The sequence below is a fragment of the Plutella xylostella genome, chromosome 22 (assembly GCF_932276165.1).
Source record: "Plutella xylostella chromosome 22, ilPluXylo3.1, whole genome shotgun sequence".
NCBI classification, from domain to species: domain Eukaryota; kingdom Metazoa; phylum Arthropoda; class Insecta; order Lepidoptera; family Plutellidae; genus Plutella; species Plutella xylostella.
In genome coordinates this window covers 4,089,756-4,112,771 of record NC_064002.1, presented here as the reverse complement: position 1 = coordinate 4,112,771, position 23,016 = coordinate 4,089,756, and the positions used below count along the sequence as shown (strand labels likewise).

The 23,016-nt window shown below is 39.7% G+C and overlaps 1 protein-coding gene across 1 annotated transcript; it reads right to left on the bottom strand.

The window, feature by feature from the left end:
• Positions 1-1,311: 1,311 nt before the first annotated feature.
• LOC105385664 (rho GTPase-activating protein 39) lies at positions 1,312-21,918 on the bottom strand. The gene is made up of 22 exons (XM_048629049.1): positions 21,692-21,918; positions 21,386-21,478; positions 21,170-21,298; positions 20,538-20,683; positions 20,102-20,225; positions 19,011-19,128; positions 18,597-18,706; positions 18,007-18,105; positions 17,563-17,693; positions 17,068-17,229; positions 16,119-16,267; positions 15,488-15,604; positions 10,782-10,937; positions 8,991-9,194; positions 8,321-8,403; positions 7,729-7,893; positions 6,935-7,140; positions 6,398-6,590; positions 5,827-5,958; positions 3,877-4,117; positions 3,466-3,620; positions 1,312-2,858 (listed from the first exon to the last, which is right to left on the bottom strand). Exons 1-22 carry the CDS (start codon positions 21,794-21,796, stop codon positions 2,634-2,636), a joined length of 3,243 nt encoding a protein of 1,080 aa, XP_048485006.1. The 5' UTR covers positions 21,797-21,918; the 3' UTR covers positions 1,312-2,633.
• Positions 21,919-23,016: the final 1,098 nt, after the last annotated feature.

The window sequence follows — 23,016 nt, the reverse complement described above, 5'->3', positions numbered from 1 at the left end:
CGAATATTTTGGACTCTAAATTGCGTTTTCTATTTATTAACCGTAGACCTCCAGAGCACAAGGTTCACACAATCTTAGTAAAATACGTAAACTACGAACTAAATCTACATCAAAACTGTGGAGTAACATTTTCATAGGTACATTTTTTCGATTCTGATAAACGAAATGGTATTAATATAATTATTATGGCACATAGATGCTGAAATTGAACAAGCAGATAATATATGTATTTGGTAAAATGAAGCCATGGTGATAGGAATGCCTCTTTTAATTACTTTTACTTTATCCGTAACTATATTATATTAAATACATTATATATTTTTGAGTCCAACACGAGAAACATACAGCACAAGCGACTGTAGGTTATTAAAAATATACACACATCCACCATACCTATATTTTGTGACAACCAGGCGATAAAAAAATAGAATTGACGTAATGGATATAGATATAGTATACTATTAGCGCTCTACAAATTAACACCTAACAGTTATGTACAAAAATAAAACAGCTTCAAGAAACCTGCTCCTTGATATATCATTTTAAATACGCTGGTAACTGCTTTTGAATAAATCATGCTTAAATGGTGCTATTTCTTTATTGCTTTAGTTGAATTTTATATTTATTTACTAATATTTCATATCACTATAGTTGCAGGAATATGATTATCATAATAATTATTATATTATAATGTAAGTAAGTATATATTTTATGCCTCAAGCTTCAACTAAGGCATATTATAATGTATTCATCAATATATTTAGGCATCTCTTAAAGTTAAAGCTGCATTTACAATATTAATTAAAAACTACTGTTAGTAACTGTGGGTTTAATATAGGTAAATATTAATAAACTATTGATATACAAACAACCACTAAACGGATAGCAAGATTACGCGTTATATTCCATAGAACATCTAAAGAGGGTATAAAATAAGAATGTATTTTGAAGAAATGCACCAAATATACATACAGAATAAATGCAATAGCAATGGTCAGAATTAAAACTATATTTACGTAATATCTAATAAAATAGTAAAAAAAGAGATTACAAACTGATGGTTGTGATGAGAAGTAGTTAAACTATAAATTAGTTCAGCAATTCGAGAGTATAATAAAAATATTTCCGGTTGAATTGAATAACACATTATTGTGATCAAAATGAGTCTGTTCATGCTATCTAACATGTAAAGGCCCGTACATTATATGTCAACGATACGGCATGTCCGAATAAAGTAAGAAAATAGTGTAGTAGCTTGAATGGAAAATAGTTTTATGCAATATATTTTTTGAACATACCACTTTTTTTTAAAAATAATAATATTTTTCTTGTGAAATTTAATGTTCTAACTTATTTTATAAACAGTAAAGATCCAATACCGAGATATGTCACTAACGTGTTAGAGAAAATCAGACTATAAAATAAATCCATAATTAATTCGTATTTAAAGCATACGCTCCGCGAGTTGAGAAGTAAAACATCACGAACATAAAAAAACAACTAATGAAAGTCATGAATCATCAGACAACAGAAACAGTACAATTTTGCTAACAGCCGCTCTAATCTGCCTGTTTTAGTAACATTGCTTTCACTAAACATTAAAGAAATTGGTATATTTTGTTTAAGATAATTGAAAGCAAAGGACCAGCTGAAAACAGCGCTGTGGCCTTATTGTCCACAACACATGCTGAGCTGGTGCCGTTTCGACACTTTGGACAGCAACCTTCGTTTGCTCTTCTGTATTTTTTTTTTCTGTTTTTATTGTTCTGTTTGCGTGTGTCAAATAAATGTTTCTTTCTTCCAATAATGGTCTCACTGTTGCTAAAGTACCCAGATAGAACAATTACTGTAAAGTAAATATAAAATGGTTAAATATGCGGCTTCTCACCTCGTGGTGCGTATTGTATTCTATCTTAGAACTTAATTTATAATTACAACATAACATACACTCAATCATACAATATAACAAGGGGGTCAGCAAACTCATTGCACATACATACACTTTTGTAAAGCTCAAATCTAGTATAATTAAAATCACATCTCATTAAATATCTTTGGAAAGTCCAAATAAAACTACGATATAGTAAGTATAGCTGGCGTACAAAAATACAAGAAATATACTTACAAGAATGTCAATTTTGAAATTGGAACTTAAATTAACGTTACTCTTTCAGTACTTAGTGCACATCATTTTACTATAGAAAAAATAAACCTTATTCCAAAATGAATAAAACTTTGTTATTGGCTGCTGAAAGTTTTTGTTTGACCATAGACTAGATAGACACATGAAAAAGTTTGACGTGATGTTCACTAAGTTTAGCTTCGATTACACCACGAAAGTTGCTGTGCCTCTAGAAAAATACTAAGCAGGCGTTCGCAATTTTTTGTCACTCTACAAACTTTAAGCTATTTAAATAGTATTTTAATGATAGTTTAGAAATTTTAAAAACTGCAAATCCATTATACTTTCTTAGTCAGATGAACACAAGGACTGGTATATTAAGTAGGTAGTTCAATTGTACTAAAATTATTTTAGGCACATTATTTTCGTGGCAAAGCGTAGCGGGGAGCGACTAGAACTCGAGTGGTCTCCCCGGGGTGATATTATTATTCCGAGAGTTAAGATTCATCGGTCACAGAAGGTCTTGGACGTGCGAGGTGTCCAGGTTTGTGATGAGACATTTGAGGAAGGTCATCTCTTTTCGCGCATTTTCCAGAATGACGCGGGGGTCGTTTGAAGTACACCGCAGACAGTTTGGCGCGAACACCATCGCGAGATTGGCCGAGTCCATTTTGGTCTGACTTACCACTTCCGGGACGTTGAACTTTTGCAGGAAACTAATCAGGTACGTGAGAACCTGAAACAAGAAGTGTGCATGAAAACAAACAGTGCTGATAAGCGAAGGTATTTGTGAAATGGCATGACTTCATTGTACCGTCTGTTACATCTTTGGCTCTACAAATAGGATCAAGACTTGCATCTCATACATCCTGTACTGTGAATATAGTTTTTTCACCTTGTATATGTATCATTACTATAATTTTGCTATTAGTGTTCAGATAGAAGTGGCAATGGCAAATGGCAATAGGCCCGCCCCTTATTACATTGGGACTAACATAACACTCTGGCGAAAAGTGGGTGCAGCAATGCACCTCTGCCTACCCCGCAAGGGAGTACATTAGTACAAGGCGTGAGTGTGTGTGTGTGTGTATTCAGATAGAAGTGTAAAACGTGCAGTTACAAATGCAGGGATCCGGACACGCCCGCTATAACAATTCTCGACTTTCATTTCCGACATATCTGACATCCATCGCGCTGTGCTGATTTTGATTTTATTAGGGTTTATACTCAATGACAGAAACATTTTTAAATTCTAACAAATAAAATACGAGTGTAAAATGTGCAGTCACAAAATTGTCCAAAAAAGATACGAGTGTAAAAAGTGCAGTCACAAATTCACATACCAGTCTATTGATGTGCGGCATGCTGGCCAGCAGTGACTCGCACACGGCGAAGTCGTGTCCGGCGGCGACGCACGACGCGTATAACGCATCCGGTATGAGTGGCGCGTAGAGCTCGCGGTACCACAGCTTCAGTAGGCTGGCTGGCGCGTGCGCGTCTGAAAAAAAAGTAATTACATTAACTGATGGTGTTCCTTATTTAAATAAATAAATAAATTGATGAAGATAGAGTGCTAGAAAACTTTCAGAAGAATTGAGGCTATTATTGCGTTGCTTACAAGACGGTGGCGTTAGATCTCATATGTGTCGGTGCACTGATAGTGCGAATGAGAGTTAATTCTTCCAGTGTCACAAGTTTAAAAATATACAGAACAGACACTTCTACGTACATAAGATAAGATTTACTGCACTCACCAGTCAACGTAGAAGCATCGGGCAGCTCCCAGTTATCAATTTTCGACTTGAGCGCGTTGACCTCGTCCATGTCGGCTGAAACCCTGAATATGCCTTCAGTCTCCCTCCCGTTGAGGGCGAGGACCTGTTGGGACAGAGCCACTTGGACCCACGGGAGCTGGCGATTCGGGAACCGGTCCTTTTGCAACGCCATCACTTCCGTTAGAGTGTTGCCGAACATCGATTGACGGAATATTTGGATCTGTAATTGGGATATTCGTTAAAAAAAATCTTTGACGGCAATTTGAATGATCATTTTTGTAAATTAGGGCCGATGGATATGAAGGGAATAATTGATTGCTATAACCTATATCGGAATGTTGAAAAATATGCTTTACATTTTCCAGAACCAATGATATGGGTGACACTTTAAAATTTTCCATTTAACGCATAAATACTATTGCAAAATCTGTCATTTTATTGGCAACGACCACAGATAATATATATTTCTTGAGTACACACTTTGGTAAAATGGAACGTACTAGAGACGGGACACATCAAAGTCGACGTTCTGAAATCGATAAAATATTAGAATATTTTACATTGTATTATAGTAAGTAGGTATATAGTATTTCTTACTTACTTTCTCATCAACAGCTTTAAAACAAACTATGATGTTTTTAATCAGAGTGCATATCTCTCTCATGCTGCCTCTCAGAATAATAACAATTTTAATATATTTTATTAATAATCTACCTTCATGTAGTTCATAGATATCCTTCGTATAATTTGAGTAAAGTTTAATTTATGGTTTTATTATCCTATTGTTGTTGGAAAATTTCGGTCTGTTTTTTGTCATTTTGTTTGTTATTTTTGTCAAAATGCCGAGAAAGGGTGTTTTAAACTCGGAATGTCGTGAGTTTGTAATTCATTTGAGTTTGGTTGATAGAACAAAAAGAATTATATTACAAGACTGTGACTATTTGGCTCGGATAGATTGTTTGCAAGATGAACTGATCATCAATGTCGGTGTTTAATCTGACACATATAAATTGACCCGTACAAATATCGATAGGTACAAGTCGATGGAATTTTACTCTCGGACATCTCTAAAACTGCCAAACTCAAAACGTCATGAAAACGTCCCCCAATGGACAACATTTCATTTTCTTTACCCTATATTTTTATTAGCTATTCGGAAAGGTTATTAAAAATTAGAGGACCCGTATTTTTTTATTTTGTATATACATCAATTTTTTCATGAAATTTTTAACTTTAAAGTTAATTATTTTAAAACCGGAAGTGACGTCACATATTTGGCTCAATTTTTATTTTTGTCTCTTGCCATAGTCTCGAAAAAAAACATAAATGACACTGACAAGTGACGTTTAAACTTTGTTTACATGCCAACCAACAAATGGGTCATTTTCAAATGACATTGATATTTTTGATGATACCAAGTACTTTATCATGTAAAAAAATAAGCAGAAGCATTTTTCAGAAGCTTTTTTTCAGCTGTGTAGGCGGTGGCATGCTCTGGGACATATTATATAGAGGTCATCTTTTAATACGTACTAACCATTTCATATGATAAATAAAAAAAAATAGTCAGAAAGTGTCAGAACAGAATTTATGAAAATGACCCAAATAAACAACAACGTCACGATAAAACGTCAACGTCAATCAAAAATGAAAGCGACAGTTACTTTGTTTTTAAATCTATAGGCTTTGATCATCAAAATGCATCGCACCTGATGCATGACGTCATCAGCACTTTTTTACTATTTCATGAATTTCTCGAAAATGATACATCCAAAAAATACAAAAACATTTTTTTTGTGGTCTTTAGAGCTAAATCTCGAAATGGTTTTCGATTTATAGCAGCTTTAGTTTTTTGAAATGTTGTCCATTCATTGGTTTTGGAAAATGGTATACGTAATCAAAGGTCAAATAGAATATTGCAATACTTACTCTAGCTTGATCAATATCTTCAGTGGAAGGTTTTCTCGGCTGCTTCTTGCCCCCGAAACCTATTCGTTCTAACCTCTTGCACGCCACGCCGGCGTAGTGGGACACTTGCACATGAATCGGCCATTTTCCTACCTGAAAACAAAGTGTTACATAATGAATACCAACTTCCCAAAATTGCACAGGGCGCTTATCCACCAGAGAGGTGTTATGCTTTACTTTATTTAATTTACTGACGCGTTAATTATAAACCAAACTAGCGCCGCCAGTTGAAAAAAAATCATAACTTCCGTTTGAAAGGATTATTATAAGGAGGTAGGTTCTAAAAATCAAAGGTAAACCCTTATAATAAAGTACTGACCTCCGGAAAAGAATCCGCAAAAGCCGGGTCGCGATTCCGGTTCACGTAGTTAGTAAGCGCCGGCTGGAAAGCGGGCGACGGCGGCACAAACGCCAGGCACACACACAGCATTCTTCACATAGAATAGCACAGCATTGGCGTGTACTGTATAGTTTCTTTCACATAATATGCGCCTCCATACTGAAACCCTTATAACAAAACTGTCGTACAAACCTCCGGAAAAGAATCCGCGAAAGCCGGGTCGCGATGCCTATTCACATAGTTAGTAAGCGCCGGCTGGAAGGCGGGCGACGGCGGCACAAACGCCAGGCAAACACACAACAACTCCCACCCTCGGAGTAAGGAGTCCCGGAGCGGGTTCTCTGTGGTCTGCCTGCAGAGCTGCACGTAAAGCTCGTCTCTCAGTCTGCAATGAGGATTTTTTATTATCTATCGTGAATTAGTGGATAGAGAATAGAGTCTGAGAATCTTGCATGGGGATTTTTTGTTATTTGTGTATAAGTAGATGCAGTACCGAGTCGATATTCTTTTGTTTCAGCGCTTTAGTATTTGTTTATTAGTATTTGTTTAAAACATTGCAACATTAAAAGTATTAAGTACTCCAAAAGCTTTAGTCAGTGCAACCACTGCGCAATATCTCATCTGCAGAAAATTTGCTTGGTCTCTCTACCTTATGAAAAACGAAGTGTCGGAGTTGGTATAAGTCACTACCTGAGATACAAACCATCAAATGGGCGACTTTTAACTTACTTCTCGTTAGAATACGTAGCGTGCAGTATATCCTGGGCGACAGAGTTGAGCGTCATGCCTGGCCGTGCCTTCCTATCGCCCATGTAGATCTGGACGAGTCTGAACAGGTTGGTGGCGTCCTTCTTGTGTTGCTTGTCCCAGTCCGCGCCCACCATCGGCGCGCTGATCGATGATGATGTCCAGGAGAGCATGTCGCGGACTGATGCCTGGTGAAGGGTTGATTAGTTAAAACGAGGTCTTCAAATGTGATGAGTAATGCGGGTCGACAACACTGAGTCTTTGCTTATTATGAGCGCTTTCAATATAACTGCGGATAAACCAATAATAGTCGCAAGATGTGTCAGCTCCTGTCAAGTTTATAAAGAGTACTTATTGAAATCAGGAAAAGTTTACAATAGATCGACAGATCTACTGAAATGACTCAAATGCCAATAGATCATAAATCATAACTACAAAAAAAGCCACAAATACAATCCCAGAACCCACCTTCTTCCTAAAGATGCCCTTATTGAAGTTCAGATTATCCTTGGCGAAGATCTCTATATCCTGCTCGGGCGGCGGCTGGTTGGCGGCGTGGGACCGCACCGCACTGTATAGAGCCGGCTATCATAAATATTCGGACAAATTATAGAGAACCCACCTTCTTCCTAAAGATGCCCTTATTGAAGTTAAGATTATCCTTGGCGAAGATCTCTATATCCTGCTCGGGCGGCGGCTGGTTGGCGGCGTGGGACCGCACCGCACTGTATAGAGCCGGCTATCATAAATATTCGGACAAATTATAGAGAACCCACCTTCTTCCTAAAGATGCCCTTATTGAAGTTAAGATTATCCTTGGCGAAGATCTCTATATCCTGCTCGGGCGGCGGCTGGTTGGTTGCGTGGGACCGCACCGGGCTGTATAGAGCGGGCTCTTCTACGCGAGGCGGCGGCGCTGGCCCGTGGCCTAGCGATGATGTCTGGAATGTGAAGCTTATTGTAGTGATAGTGTGGGTGTTTATATATTTATTTATGAAGCATGGAAAACCAAGAGCATAGAATTATAAATCTAGATACAGTGTAGTGTAGTGTACGGGCTAGTTTTGTACAACCACTGTTGAGTTCCTAGTGACGACGTCTGGAATGTCGAGCTTATTTAAATGTGTTGTAGTTGGTTTAGGTATTAGTTTTGAACAGCCAATGGTGAGTTTTGCGAATTCGTGTAATCCATTTGCGAATTCTAGTGGTGTTTAATGTATGGGATGTTGGGGGTTAGTTTTTAACAGACACTGGTGAATTTTGCGACTCTACTGTAATTTATAGTGATCTAATTAGATTTTCAGGTTCTAATTGAGAATATATAATGAACCATATTCAACTGGATAAAACGAAGGAAGATATGCTTACCCTATGAATACCAGGAGAAGGCTGTCGGTCTCGATCGAATCCAACAAACGTGTTGTAGTAGGAAACACCGTGGTTCATGTATTCTGAAAGATATGAATTTTATTTAAACATAGTTAGAATATTCGGATGGATCAGATAAAGGATTAGATTATTTATAGTGAGACATTGTCGATAGGTAATGTGATACGCGGCTGTTCACCGGGATTTCTATGCGTTTTATTAGTTCCAAACGTTACCGCAAGGGGCGCTTATCAATGTAACACACATTCCGGTAAACCGCCTACCGAATTTCCAATAGACAAGTGTCTTTTTTATACGGCCACGTCTCATATCAGCAATCTTCACGACAGACTTGACCGAGGTTAGTTTTGGGCCGCTTAGGCATTTCTTAAGTCCACATTCACTTACCGACATCCGTTTATCAATGTCATTGCTTTCACTGGGAATTCTATGCGTTTTATTAGTTCCGAACATTACCGCAAGGGGCGCTTATCAATGTCACACAAATTCCGGTAAATCACCTATCGAATTACCAATAGACAAGTGCCTTTTTTAAGTGTCTTCAGCTTCTTCTTCTTATATTTAAGAGCCTTGCTCTTGTCGGTGTAGTTCCCGCCACCGAGGTCTTCAGTCTTCATCTAGGGATCCCTTAAGTAATAGTTCCACTCACCGACATCAGCGGGCCGGGTGTGTCCGTACGAGTGCGGCAGGTACACGCCGGAGCCGTCGTCGTCGTCGGGCGTGCGCGCGCCGCCGTCCGACGACTCGTTGTCCGGCTCGTGGCCCGACAGCGAGCGCGAGGCGGACCCGGAGCGGGACGAGCCGGATTCCACGTCCGAGCCGGACTCGGCGTCCGCGCCGTAGCGGCCGCGGCCTGGGGGAAAAGGAGAGCGATTAGATAAATAATAAATACGTAATATGTAAATACCTATGTAATATAGTTTTCACAATGATTTTTGGATACCTTACCAATTACTTACCGACATTCGCCATTATATTAGCCATTCGCACTATACAAAATAAAACACTCCCAATTACCTACTTGTCGGTAAATTGGGAAGGTATTTTAGTCGAAAATTATTAATAGAGTATAAACATAGCCAAATTCAACTCACAGAGGCTTTCTGCGCATTTATGAACGAATAATAAAAAAGGAAAAATGAATGAGAGCCGCCACAATCCTTATCAGCCTCTCCTAATCCTCCGCAGATCTCCCGGGGATCCTCGATCACTAGCAGGACAACAGGTCTCACTCACTGGACAGCTTGGCCTGCTGTATGATGTAGTCCTGCAGCGGCAGCAGGTGCTGCATGCCGCGCAGGTCCCAGTTGGAGTAGAGCGGGGAGCCGCCGCCTTCCTCCTCCTCACCACTAGCAGGACAACAGGTCTCACTCACTGGACAGCTTGGCCTGCTGTATGATGTAGTCCTGCAGCGGCAGCAGGTGCTGCATGCCGCGCAGGTCCCAGTTGGAGTAGAGCGGGGAGCCGCCGCCTTCCTCCTCCTCACCACTAGCAGGACAACAGGTCTCACTCACTGGACACGATACCCGTTTTCTAAACTACGTATTTTTTTATAGTGCCTGTCATTCCCGACGACTTGGTCATAAACAACAGGCACTATACCTTCAGTCAGACGGCAGTCTGACATCAGGGATCCATGGAGCAGTGGATCTAGCCGCTGCAGCGTATAGCCACAGTACTCACAAGGAGAGTCGCCTCGGGGTGGTGAGACCCCCCCTCCCTGATGTCCAGACAGGTGCCGGAGCTGTTGATGGCACGCTCACTTCCCGTACTCCATCCGGAGCACTCGTGTTTGGGATCCACACTAGGGACAATGGAGAAGCCATTTGCCAGATCTCCACTCTGGTACCGGAGCTGTAATGCGCGCTCACCTCCCGACATGCAGACCTACATGTCTACCCATGGAGCCTACTCAGCTGGGTCGGCCGGCGCATGCTATCCTCACGCACTACTTGATGTCCAGTCAAGCACCGGAGATGTCAGTCCTAGGACCAACTATAAGGGAAACTCACGTGCCCCGTGACTCTTTCGCATCAACGGCCCTCGTCCTAAACCGCTACTTGAGCCACTAGCTGCGCACGGGGGAGACGCCCGGTGACAAGCATACCGGGCAGACGAACGTTGTCCCCCCCTGTAGCTAACCAACTGCCACTACGAATCCATACCCAAGTCCGGATCCACTAGCAAGCTAGTGGAGGGCTCGAGATCCGGACGCCCGTAGTACCCTGGTCCAAACAGCCGGACTCGTAATTCCGGCTGCGCAACCCCGCACACCTCGGGTCCTGGTGGCGGGTGTCTCACTGGACAGCTTGGCCTGCTGTATGATGTAGTCCTGCAGCGGCAGCAGGTGCTGCATGCCGCGCAGGTCCCAGTTGGAGTAGAGCGGGGAGCCGCCGCCTTCCTCCTCCTCACCACTAGCAGGACAACAGGTCTCACTCACTGGACAGCTTGGCCTGCTGTATGATGTAGTCCTGCAGCGGCAGCAGGTGCTGCATGCCGCGCAGGTCCCAGTTGGAGTAGAGCGGGGAGCCGCCGCCTTCCTCCTCCTCGTCGGCTTCCATCTCTTGGGGGTCCTCGTCCATTGGGCGTTTGTGGCCTGAGGGTAAGGGTTGGGGAATTTAGATTGTTGTTAAATTACAATGATGAGGAACATGAATGTTGATGATGAATGATAGGGCAATAAAATAATGTGAGCGTAATGGCATCGTTAAAATTTAATGAACTCCCAAGTGTGAACTTTATCGGAGCGCCATTTATCTTCGTTTCACGTTGTCCAAAAACATGGCTGGTAAAAGAAGGGTCAAGCAAGGAACTCCATGGTATAGAGTTCAAAATAAGGAGGCTATATATTATTTAAGGCTGTCACTAAAGCTGGAAGAAAATCAGAATCTGTCAAATCTAGTGAGGGGGGGTTGAGGTATGCGGGGCGTTCTACGGACAATGACATGAAATTTTAACATAGTACTCGAAAACATAAAAGTGAAGACATGCCACTTTGTTAAAAATATACTAAGTAAGTAATATTGTTTTGTGATACGAAAATATTTATTTTTATTTGAAAGTATTTTTAATATTTAATAATTAATTATATATAAAGTCGTACCCGTGCCGGTATTTATACAGGTTGTTGCAAAAAGGGTTTAATACTATGCCGAAACCTACGTGTGCAGCATGTTATTGATGTTATTTCTAAGCCAGGAAATGAAATCAGAATGTAAAAAAATCGCGAAAATATTATCAGAGTTTAATAGTTCAGGGTGTTGTATTAAACTCTGCCCCCGTGTGAGGTATAAGAATAGTAAATAAAAAAAGTATAGTTAGCCGAAAGGGCGTTACTCAGGCGTCACTCTGAAAAACTTTTATCCTACGTATTTTTTTATATTCATGAAAAAAACGCTTCTTCATCTAATTTTTTTTTGGTCACGTGACCTTTTAGTTAGACGACCTGTTTTTTTTTTTGGTGTTTCAAAAGCAGAACAGTAGTTTGCAGAACTCTGCATATACAGGGTGTCACAAAAGGTTACGTAGCTGGCAAAGGGATATGGGGAGGTCACCAGAAAAATAATAACATGTAAGTACCCCCGCAAGGGAGTACATTAGTACAAGGCGAGAGTGTGTATTTTTTTTTTTTTAAAGTACTTATGTTTATTTGGGATATGATAGAAATAATATTTTTGTTTCTTAAAAACCAAAAAAATTACACCTTGCTGCGCTCTTTTGCTCACTGTAAGTACACCTACAAATATTGCTGTATTAAAAAAAACGGTTTTGTTATAACGATTATAAAAAAAAAGTTATTTTCATGTCAAGGAGTCATTTACCTAATTACGATTTCACTCAACAGCAGGTGAACTGAAAAAATAAGTTCTAGTTCTATCATCACTTTAGATCGCAAACATTGTAACTCCACTTTTCTCGGCGAAAAGTACTCTTTGGTGTCAATAGAAACGTTTTTTGAATTCACATGTTTTCCTCTTTATTCGAAAAAAAAAACCGTATTCCGCATTTTACCATTTGTTTTCCTCTAAACCCCAAACCGTGATTTTTAAACAAGAAAACTTAGTAATTATACCCTTTATTCTCATATACAACGTGCGATGTAGGCGAACGTGAACGAAAACTATGCAATAAGCCTTTGTTTTTATTACTACTTTAGTAAATTACAATAACATACTCAACAATGTTAATTTTTTTTTGCAATGTTATGTTGTTAAATTAAGATCTAATATTTTATTAACATGAAGTTACTTTCAACTTTTTTTTGCATCTATGCGTCGAATCACAGCATGACGGCTGCTGCAGCTTCCTGCTGTCCTGTCCTCCAACCAATCCCACCAGTACTGCAGGTTGCGTCGAATACGAGCCATTCTCTTCGACTTGACAAGACAGGTGCTCCCGGAAGGATCATAGATCGCACGGAACCCGTACCGTATAGAGGCAACGGACTCCTTTGCAACAGCCCCCCAGATTCGGAAGTAGCCCATGCACTGCATGGCGAGCACAGCTGCAGCAATTTTTTCGTAATGAATCATTGGGATGTCATCCCCGAAGGAGGCTCTCAGCCTACCTCACGACCTGTGTGACATTAGAAAAATGCACTGTGCTAACGCCGTTTGCGAGCTTGATTTGCAGGACCGCGTTGTATGCCAAGTTCCACAGCAGAGGGGTCCAAGACCTACCGCTGTGGAACTCCGCAACTGAACTTCTTCAGTGAAAACAAACCCTCTCTTTTCGCATCCTTAATGTACTTGTTAGACACGTATGACCTCTGTCAATTTTCTGCAGATAAGAAGACAAGTGATGGTATACAAGAGCCGCCCTAAAGGTTCGCCCTCTAGGGGATAGAGTTGAACGCGGTTACTATTTTTAAGCAAATAGCCAGCGCAACAACTCGCCCGTGGTTCTTATCCTGCTCCGACAGTGAACGAACGCAAAGTATTGTACCCACTATTCGAATCCGCATTTCGGATGCCAAACTGACTGTCCAAAAGGTCGAAACCGTACCACCACAGAGGTATGACTCGTTCGAAGAGCTTATCAGGCTCTTACAGCAATCAGATGTGTCGGTACACTGAAAGATAATCTACAGGCCTGCTTTATTTATTTAGGAGCACTAATGGCCTCCTTTCAGTCATTGAGTCACTGGCACTCAGGCTGCGGTTGAACAGGAAGATAGACTGTCTAAACAAATCATTTTTAGGCTAGTTAAAAAAAACTTTAGGTGGGTAGTATGCCAACTAGAACTACAAATAAAACAGTATTTTTGTCTCCTCTAAAATTTGGGCACGAGGAGTTACGATGATTACGATCTAAGGTGACGCTGACGATATTTTATACAAGGTATTGAAAAAAGGGTATAAAGCTTAGCCAAAAGTGGATTTAGGTGCCATTCTGATCCACTTTTCTTCTACAATTTTGAAAATTCACGTAACAAAACCTTTTACATAGAAACTTATTCGATCACGTGACTTTTTACTATAGAGACCGAATTTATTTTTCGAGAATTTCCAAAACTTGGAGAACAAAAGTTGTTCAGAATAACCCCTGAGTCAAACCCTTTCGGCACAGTATACCCTTTTTGCAACATCCTGTATAGGTAATATCAGGTTTATAAAAGACCTGGGCCTGTAGAGTGAGACTCGGCATGGGGAGTCATAATTTATAGATCTTTTAGGTTGCAGTGGCGAATGGGCACTGGTAGCCCTGCCCTTTTCTATAACTATAACTATAGGTAATTTTATGGCAATTTAAAAATGGTATAACATTTATCTATTTGAAAAAATCATTAAAAATATACATTACCTATCACCCTAATTTAAAAAAAAAATTCAGCCCTTACTTTAAACTTATAACACCCCTCTATTTCCTTCAGGGGTTAAAAAACCTGTGTATTTAATATTTTCTTATGAGTTTTTTTTTAAAAACTAGGCTCTTACATAGTTGTACATAATATTATGCGGTATTTTATTCCACTTGTAACGCATAAAATTCATAGCTACAGTAAACATTTCATTTTTTTCATGGCGAGATACAGTCGCACTTAACCGCTTTTTTGCAAAGCTTGTTAAATAGATTTAAAAAATTATGTAAATTTTAGATCTTCAATTTTTAAAAATACTTACTTATTTTTAACAACCTGTAGTGTACAGACTACCACATCTTAAAATATATATATTTTTAATTAACTACGGTTTTTGGTTTCAAATAAAACAAATTATGAACTTACTTTTCAACACCCTGTATATTGTGTAGCTTACCTACCATACACAACCGTTAAAATAAAATAAATTACCCCTCAGAATATAAACAGGCTCGCGCTTTGGCATACTGCATTGACCGTATAGTTCTTATTCGGAGAATCTAATAAGTGTCATTATGTGCAATGTTTACCTTTATCTATGCATCTGTAACTCTATAGTAAAAAATGTAAACAAATCGAAAAGGCGAAATGTTTTCAAAGAATTTTCGGCTTTTCTGCATCTAAAATGATTAGAAAATTTACTTTCCATAGCAAATGCATATGTATTATAATACTTGTAGTCATAATTTGTTGATTTAATCAGTTTTTGTGAAATATTTGATAAAAAATAAAATGGCGTGGGTATCGCTCCTAACAGGCCGCCACCAGGGCGACGACTGAAGAAATCTGAAATCTGTCACGGTGTCATCATTTTTAAACCGGAATTTATTAGTTTTTTGCAAAAAAAGTTGACTTCTGGTCCATTAAATCCAACTCTTTAAGGTAACTTTGTTAAGAATTTAATTACCTACACATACATATAAGATTCCATGAAAATGGGCCCTCTGATTTCGAGGGTTTTTTCATAATAAGTCAAAAAATGGCAAAAGACATGGTGTGTTTGCAATTTTTTTTAAAATACTTATTATAATCCTGCACCAATTTATAAGCAACTAACATGTTCAGTATACCCTCTGCTACAAAATATATTTTTATCAATGTGATAGAAGCCACCGTTTTTCCAATCTAATCAAGTATATCAAGCCGACTTTAGCATTTTAGCTTTAGGGATCCCCTTAACCACTGTCTTTAAAAGGTTTATACTTTGTAAACTATAACAGTGTAGATACGGCACGCGACCTATCACATGATTAAAAAATATACAGCGAAAAGCGGCTACTACTTACGGCGTGACTTGGTCCGGTCGCGCGGCGCGGGGCGCTCCGTGAGCCGCTGGTTGTGACGTTGGAGATTCGGCTCCGTTAGAGGCGGCTCAAGGTTCACACACTTCATCTTGTAGTTCACTGCAAAATATTATGCTGTTATTGTGTGCTCGTAAGTCGCAGTTTAAGGCCCGGGTCTCCTATTTACGCCGTAGGTCGCGTCCAGCGTCACGCCGTAGGCCGCGTCACAATGCTCACTATAAAAATCTACTGATGCGGTCTCCCTCACACGCTGACGTTGGCGCGTAGATGTAGTGAGTATCGTGACGCGGCCTACGGCGGTGACACTTGACGCGACCTACGGAGTAAATAGGAGACCCGGGCCTAAATAAACTGAAAATACAGTTTTTACACAAGGGCGGTTGTTTCAAGGATTATATTTCTGGTCACATTTTACTGACTTTGACTGTAGTTTAATGAGTAGGTTAGAAAGAGAAACTCATACCGGCAGCCATGTTTTCCTGCTCATTAGCGGAGGCCTATCGCATGAAGCTAAATTAAACCACGCCTGGGACATCACTCGGTTTTCGCTGCAACTTCCCGTCCATAGAGACCAATAGCCGAAAATAGGTAGGTTAGAAAGAGACAGTCATACCGGCAGCCATGTTATCCTGTTCATTCGCGGAGGCCTGTCGCATGAAGCTGTGTGGAGCGGCCTCGGGTATGACGCGGTGTTTGCTGCTACTGCTCGATGATAGGGAGTTCTTGGAGGAAGTGTACCGCTCAGGTTCCGCTTGCTGTTTTCTGCTTGAGAACGTTTTATGTATGATTTTGAGATTTTTGTTTGGTATTTAGTTTAAATCTACAAGGCTAAGATATGGTTGTTCATCGTTGAAAAGATATATCAGACAAGTCTGTGTCAAGTGAGGGGTTTATGATTATAGAAGTAGATGGATGCAGTCTTAATCAAAACCTAAAATAAGTATCTTTGCTAACTTCTTTACCACGACATAAGGGGCCGTCCATTAATCACGTGAGGCTCAAAGGGGGGGGTGGGAGGGGGTGCGAAAAACCTCATGAAACATCACGAGGGGGGAGGGGGGGTCTCGTTAGACATCACGTGTATTAATTTTTTGTCAAAAAGCGCTAGGTATTTCGGAATGCTGTTAGTTAAGCCTTTACATAGTCTACCAAAAAAATACACGTGATCCAGGTGGGGGGGAGGGGGGTTGGTCCTAAACCTCACCAAATATCACCAGGGGGGAGGGGGGGTAAAAAAATTAGAAAAACGACCTCACGTGATTAATGGACGGCCCCTAAGGCTCTTTGCGCACTATTCCTAGTTGTTTATTTACTATTTATTCATGTTCATCATAAGGCTGTTTATAACAGCATGCGGATTTTTTCCAATGCGGGATTGCCCCGCGCCCCGCTCACGTTCATACAAGTAGTCATTGTAACGCGTGGAATATGAACACTATGCGCGCGAAAATGGCGTGGCCGCGTGCGTGATGAAATCCGCAAGCTGTTAGAAACAGCCTAAAACTGTAATTTCAACTAACTCTAAAGCCGCATTCACCACCCCCTAGAAACAGTGAGCTAACCTGGTGAAGTCCCTGGGCCCGTGCCAGTTGGGCGGCTGCACGTTATGGCGCAAGTCCAGGCTGGTCTGCCGGAAGGGCTTGTCCACGCTGTAGGCCGCCTGCTTGTCGTGGAACCGCTCCATATTGCGGTCCAACTCGAGGAGACGGTCTTTGTCTAGGTGCCTGGAGGGAGAGGTAGGAGTGAGGTGCTGTTGGTTAAGTAAGTGACCTATCACGTACGTGCGAATTCATAGTATTCGGGCACCTCTGACTCACATACCAGAGAATAAATAGAGTCTAGACTCTCGATACTAGGTGGGTATTAGGAGATAGGCTTTATACATTGGAATTAGCATGACGACAAGTTACCTAGCAGGTTATGGAAAAACGCATTTACACAGCATTTATGATTAATTTTCAATTGGTCTCTATACACAAAGGTTTCATTGGAGAGAGCCAGGTCCATACACTAACATCCCGGCAGAGAATATAACATAACAGAATCCTCGTGTATACCTGTCAGAGTATCGTTCGCGCGCGTGTCGCGACAGATGCGGTCGTTCCAGGCTGTGCATGGCGCGCGCCCCGCCCGCCGCCTCCGTCGCCAGCGATATAGATGATACCAGCGACGGCCGCGCCGCTGTCGTCTGACGAAGAAAACACCATTCATTTGCGTAGGTACACAGAAATAACACAAAATAATAACTTGCAAATAAAATAAATTATAAAGCGGTGATAGGTCTGACAATAAAAATGGCAGAAGTCGACTTGTGCAATGGTGTATGGTCTGGCAAATGTTCTTCATATATGACTTCTGCAAGTTATGGTTGCTTAAATAGGTTGCATATCCGTTTGTAAACCACGTACCCTACATATACCTAAGTCATGTCAGGAAATGAATATGACCAAGGGGGTGAGGCACACAAACTACAGCCGTTAGTGTAATGATGATAAGTATACCTGTAGAAACGGTGTAGGTTGCGGCTTCTGCAGGGGACTGCTGGGGCTCTGTGGAGACGCGGACTCGCATGATGATCCGCCCGCCGAATGCTGTTTAAGCTGAAAATGTACATAGTATTAGGATACACTTCCGTTTTCAGGAATTTATAGTTGGACTGTAAGTGTAAGGTAAGCGACAGGACTGATAAGGTGGTTCTCCCGTTTGTAATGGCTCACGTATAGACATTTAAAGGAAATTCAAATATTTTTCCAGACTTTTATTCGGAGTTTCCAGGTTATTAGTCAGTCATGCAGAGTACCGTGGGTCAATAATGCAGTCAAAATTCGCAAGTCACAGTTTTACGAACAGATGTTAATCTTGCATGTAATTATGGCACTCTAGACTCTAGATTAATGTTACGGAGAACAATACAGTCCTAATTACTTTTATTCCCATGAACGTAAATAAATCGTATAAACTGCGGTATAATTACAACACGTGGTTTGTCTTTACGCTCATACCATTCTGCAGCTATCCGTAAGTGCGAGGGAGAAATCAGACATCAAATATTTGTGACGTAATTACTTGGACGTCTAATGTAATTAATTACCTTACGTCGAGTGAGCGGCGTACTTTCCACTGACTTGAAGTACTTTTCGTGCATCGAATCGTCTGAGGCATCTTTCCTAGGCGACACGAAGCTGCCACTGCGGTTCAGACCTATGGAATAACATTCATGTTAATAATGTCTAAAATACTCTTGGGGCCAAGATTTTAATTATTATCAATATACTAAACATTGCAAAAGAAATAAATTATTGAACGGGTAGTTGTAACACGAATGAGTGACATAGGCTACTATTTATTAAGAATTAACATACAATACTTTTCAGATCCTAGCGATATCGCTGTAGCGCGCAATAGTCAACGTAACATTACTCGTAATCGCTATCGAGCGCAAAAGCGATCACGCTCTGATCAGAACTTAAAACCATAAAAATGACAAGACTAAACATACTCTCACCAGTACGCGGCGACCATTTCTCCCTTTCCCCCTCATGGGGTTGCGTAGCGCTGCTTCTCTTTCTCAGTTGTTGAGGCGTGCATGCTTGTTGCGCGCTGCAAGCGGCTGCGCTTAGCTCCTGTGAAGAGAATGCATCATTCACTAGATGGAAAAATAGTCGTGTTATAAGTTTGACATGGGTAGGTTATGGTAATAGCGCCATCCAATGAACGGGCTAGTGGTTCAATCAAAAAGGAGATTCAACTAGATGCCTACGACATTAACATTATATCTAATTAGTATGGTACACTAATGATGAATTTAATAATCGAATCGATCGAAAGTCAAATTCTAATTAAAATGCATGCAGTTGGAGTTCAAAAACAGTGAAAATGCATATTTTGTTTATCTTTTTTACACCACAAAGTAAAGTTAATCAATAATTCATTACATAAATAAACATAACGAAGCATATAAAGTATAACATGTTAATAGCTGTTACTGAATAATGTAACAAGTTATCATGTTATCAATCAAAGTGCTTCATTGATGTTATGAAGCACTTTCTACTTCTATTGTAATTATAACCGACAAACGTGCCTTGCAATACATCATTACCTTGCCATTTATTATGCAAGACCGGTTTTTTATGAGTTTTTTGTGTGTAAGACACTCATAAACAAAAAAATATAATGATGATAACATTTTCATTATTTACAATGTATGTATAATATTATATTGAAGACCCCACAAATAAATTAAGTACTCTCGCTCGATAGAATCATGAACCCTTTAGCTTAATAAATAAAAAGTTTAGCAACATCATAAATATTCAAAATCTACTATAAAAAACCCGAAATACATCACAGTAAACATTACTATCACTTTCTTTGTGATCACTATTAATTCAAATCTAACCACATTATTGACAAGAGTAGCTTCACAGCAACTATAAGCCATTCCAAGTACACAAAGTAAAAAGTTGAAATATAGGCATGAAGACAACCAATCGACCAATAGGGACCGGCCTACTTATAGAGTGGTATCATACCTCAGTGTGACCTTTTGTCTAATGCTATTTGTAATGAAGTATAGCAACAGTTCCACTATACCTGTTTCCTCCTCTGCTGAGCGCTACTGATGCTGCTATCTGAAGACCGGCCGGAGTCTGTGTGACGACACTGCGGCGCCGCGCCCTCCTCGCCTATCCGACCCCGCCGACTCTCACCACTGCCCCTGACAAGTAGAATCGAACTGTAGTGACACTGACTGAGTCACAGTACAAGTTTGGTGGGGTTCATTTAGAGGACTGCTGGGATAATGCTTTTCAGAGGTTTTAATGGTAAGGGCAAATATAGATTGTCTGTATCAACAACCTTAGGTGTTTGGTAGAGGTTGAATGAGATAGGATTTAGTGTTTTGGTGGAATATAACCAACATTGGATCATGATGATTATTTATTGCCTGTGCATAAGTGGATATGATGTAAGCAAGAATTTAAAAATGCTTGACTAAATTCTAATATTTTCCAATAACTGAATTTATTACCTATGATGGTAGTGTGATCTTCTTGTCCGAACAGGGCTGGTCTGGGTGATTGTGACACTTTTTGCTGTACTCGGAGATAGCTTACTGATGCTGGCCACGGTTGGATTGCCATTACTGCTAGCGGCATCAATTGATGGTGCTTGGAACTGAAATTAACATTTTAATAGAATTTTTCGATAATGAGGCGGAATTTCTAATTTAGAGAGTTGTGGTAAATGCCCAGTTATGCCAGAGGGGTTCAGATCCTGCTACTGACATGAATCAATGTGTTCTTTGGAATTTAAGCAAGCACAATGAATGCAGCATGGTCAAGGTGGCCTGTGGACCGGCATGGTGGAAAATGCTCCAACCTTAGGGAGTTAACACCCTGAGAATATGCAGAAAGATGCCAGTCCAGTGAGCCAAGCGCAAGTACCTACATCCCTCAGAGTAGAATATTCCAAATATAACTTCTGTTTGCAGAGTCAAGGATGCCTTTCAATCAATATTTAACCCTTTGATTGCCAATGGTTCCACATGTCCCTGGTGCCTAAGTACCTATGCAATATTACATAGTTGGCATTCAATGTGTTAAATTAGAATAGCCATTTAAATACTGGTGTTTATTGAAATAATAATACAGAAATGAATACCTGAGGAGGAGCTTGGTTAGTCTGTGTGCCAGATTCTCTTCTTTTCTGAGGATCTGTATTTTGTTTTAGGGTCTGCAACTTTGCTAAAGGAATGATATCACAATCTGTAGGCCTGTGCCATACTGTAGTCTGAAAATGTTTTGAATATTATTAATATATGGTTTTAAACATAATATATGATTATCTATCATAATAATAATAAGTAACTAATCATACCTGTGTTGAAGCATTGTAATAGTAAAACCTATGTGTATTTATGTCAAACAACTCCCACCACTGTGATGAGTCTGTCCGTTTTACTTTTACTCCCTGAAAAAACAGTTTCACATTAAATACATTACAAATTCTTGCACAATCATCAATTCTAGTTCAAGTTAATAATGTTGTGAACTTTCAGCTCCACTAATTCTACTGTGGTAAATGAAATAGCTTCTACAGTTATAATTAAATGAAGAATATCGGACAGTACATACAGTATATGATATGAAGTATTACTAGAATAGCCAATTAAATATAACTTACTTCTGGTGGATCCCAAACACATTCTCCTGTGGTAAGGTTAGCATACATATGCTCCTTTGTCTTGGGTTCGATTATTTCCACCCATTCTACCCTAGAATAAAACATCACGGCATGTTAAACACAATCAAACACAGGAAGAGAGTATTTTTTGAACACGGGCGTGACATTAGTGATTTCCGTATACTTTATTGATTTTGCAACTTTCAACTTCACACGGAAATTAGTTCAACTTGTCAAAAGTTCTTTTTTAGTAAATATATCACTGATTTACCTGTCTGAAGACATTTTCATCGAATGCAAAAAGTCTCTTGAGATTTATAACAGCATCGTAAACAGTTTATTTGACCTAAAATACGAATAAGAATGATCGGAAATCATCCATGTTGAATGTTTACAGTTCATTGATAGCTTTATAACTGCGTTCAAATTTAAAATTAGCTGAATAAGTAAAAAAGTCCCTACATGATCCGAAAATAAATAAAAAAATATGAACGTATTTTTTGTGTTTTATTTACAATCCCTTTTATTTTTATGAAATCACAGGTAAAATTAGATTTTCATGATTTTTTTTAAATCCATACGTGGATGTAGATGACCGTGACTTTTATTTACGCTTTCGTCTATTAGGATTCTTCTGCATAGATAGAACACAGGGTGTCCCAGGTTAAAGTGCACATCCAGAAGACAGTGAAGAACTCATCATTTTAATATATTTTTCTGCTAGTTAAGACTTTGAAATTCCACAATTCTTTTGTTATCACCTCATCTGGTCACGTAACTTTTTACGATGGGTAGGTACTAGAATTTATTGTATATGTTTCCAACAGTCGAAGACGTAGAATAAAACTTGTTCAGAATGATTAGTTTCACACTAGGTGGTCAGTAGTGTCAAAATGGCCCAGCTACTAAAAAGTCAATGCCGTCAATACCTACTTACCCATAATAACCTCATCTTAACCGAGTCCTGCAGGGAGACCTTATTGTATAAATAAAGCAGGGGATTTATAGTTGAATGGCAACATTTTGAAAGTCATTCTCGCAGATCCTACATATTCTGTACTCTTTTGATAATTATTCTGGGCATTAAGTAACTCTATTAAGTAACTCTATAAAGATAAAAATCAAGGAATAAGAATCGCGATTTTTCGTATAATCAAAGGTATTAAGTACATAGAAACCGTATCACCCTCAGAGCACCAACATGTCGTTTGGAAACTAACTAGTAGGGGTAGGTACCTATTACCACTGCTTCTTTATATTTAATAGAACAGTTGAATGGTTATCTTCACTTTTAATACAAGCCGCAACCTTGCCGCAACTCACAA